Source organism: Aplysia californica, unplaced genomic scaffold (assembly GCF_000002075.1).
Source record: "Aplysia californica isolate F4 #8 unplaced genomic scaffold, AplCal3.0 scaffold00226, whole genome shotgun sequence".
In the NCBI taxonomy this organism is placed as follows: domain Eukaryota; kingdom Metazoa; phylum Mollusca; class Gastropoda; order Aplysiida; family Aplysiidae; genus Aplysia; species Aplysia californica.
In genome coordinates, this window is record NW_004797496.1 from 1,085,753 (window position 1) to 1,087,870 (window position 2,118).

Genomic DNA, 2,118 nt, shown 5'->3' on the forward strand with positions numbered 1-2,118 from the left:
GAGAGAGAGAGAGAGAGAGAGAGAGAGAGAGAAGTCCCGACTGTTTTACGACAAGCCCAGATCCCACCCCCACCCCCCAACTGTTGTAGCCTGACCAGTGTTGTGTGTGTGTATCATAGTGTGTATGAAGTAGATCACGGCAATATACACGACCAGTGGAAAGTTCCCCACCTGTGGGCAGAGCAGGCGACCACCAGGAGTCATTCGACATGACGACGTCTGCTACCAAAGTGTGGAGAAATAGAACAAGTTGTGACGATGAATGGCAGACATTTTCTTTGTTTCAAAAGTAGAGTCTTTGTGTCTTCCCTAATTGTTTCCAGCTTGTTGTTAACTTCTCTTTACAAACTTCCAAGGTATTTTTGTTTAGAAGTAGAAATGCAACCAAGAAAACTTCAACAGTCTCTGTACACTGTGCGTATTTGTGGAGTTTTTATTGAGTTGTCTGGCAAACAACTGTTTTGTGTATTTGTTTTGAACTAGCTGTGCTCCCTTTGGATGACAGGAATGATCGGTGCATTAACATTAACTGAAAGTCATTAGCCTACTATATTTACACTCTACTGGAATGGAGCAATAAATCTTGAGAGATGAAAAAAATTTGAAGGTCTAGATCTATACTCTCAAAACAAAATGCGCCTCGCGAAATATCACTTCTGGCACTTCCGCTGTGAAGGACAGCTATGCAGATTTGTTTCGTTTCTCAGTGGAACGACCACAAAGGCCAAAGAAGGACGGGAACTTTTTGTCGAATATATTTGTCTAAATTCAGGAAATGAATAAATGAAAAATCGGGCTCCGTCATGGGGACCTATCTATCTTTTGGCAGGTACTTGCCAACTTTCAACTCTGTAGCTGATGTAGTATTAGGGGAAAAGTGACTCATGTGTTTCCAAGTTGCCAAATATAGAATAGACTCGTTAGAATTTGTTATTTCTTTGGGCGTTTATTGTGATTGTTTGGAAGGACGAGACAACTACAGGATGATAAAATGTAGTCACACGATTGCTCTGGTGGGGTTGGATCCTTCTGTCCTGTCAAATATCTGCTATCCTTATCTCTCCTCCTTCTTTCCTTTCAAATATCTGCTGTCCTTATTTCTCCTCCTTCTTAGCTGATTATATTACTATTAATTAACACCTTCAATCTTTGGCACTACTATGACCTAATTGTGTTGCAAGTGCCGTAAAACTCTGACTGACACTGAACCCTAAAGAGAATGATTTCCCCACCCGTCCAGGCATCGACCCTGACCTCCCCCAAGCGGTGTGCGGCAGAGATGAGCAGTACATGAGCTCGCGTGAGTGGCTCGACATCTACGGCTTGAACTCCCGGAAGCTGGGTCTGTACGACGTGCTGTCGGGTGTGGCCTTCAAACATCAGGACGGAGTGGTGGACGTCATGCACCGCCCGGCCACCGACACACAGACAGACGCCGTGAGTACAGACAGACACACACAGAGACAGACAGACGCTGTGAGTACAGACACACAGACGCCGTGAGTACAGACAGACAGACAGACAGACGCCGTGAGTACAGACAGACAGACAGACGCCGTGAGTACAGACAGACAGACAGACGCCGTGAGTACAGACAGACACACACACAGACAGACGGACGCAGTGAGTACAGACACACAGACAGACGTCGTGAGTACAGACAGACAGACAGACAGACAGACAGACGCTGTGAGTACAGACACACAGACAGACGCCGTGAGTACAGACAGACACACACACAGACAGACAGACGCTGTGAGTACAGATAGACAGACAGACAGACGACGTGAGTACAGACAGACAGACGCCGTGAGTACAGACAGACAGACAGACGCCGTGAGTACAGACAGACAGACAGACGCCGTGAGTACAGACAGACACACACACAGACAGACGGACGCAGTGAGTACAGACACACAGACAGACGTCGTGAGTACAGACAGACAGACAGACAGACAGACAGACGCTGTGAGTACAGACACACAGACAGACGCCGTGAGTACAGACAGACACACACACAGACAGACAGACGCTGTGAGTACAGATAGACAGACAGACAGACGACGTGAGTACAGACAGACAGACGCCGTGAGTACAGACAGACAGACAGACGCCGTG

General features: G+C 47.1%; 1 protein-coding gene across 1 annotated transcript in view; it reads left to right on the forward strand.

Annotated features, from left to right (window-relative positions):
- The window catches only part of LOC101846215 (von Willebrand factor A domain-containing protein 3B), a gene marked incomplete at both ends in the record, with an annotated part of 16,939 nt that overhangs the window by 6,628 nt on the left and 8,193 nt on the right, over positions 1 to 2,118 (forward strand). Inside the window, 1 exon segment of the mRNA XM_013083349.2 lies at positions 1,241 to 1,437. Within this exon segment, the coding sequence (XP_012938803.2) occupies positions 1,241 to 1,437 (197 nt within the window).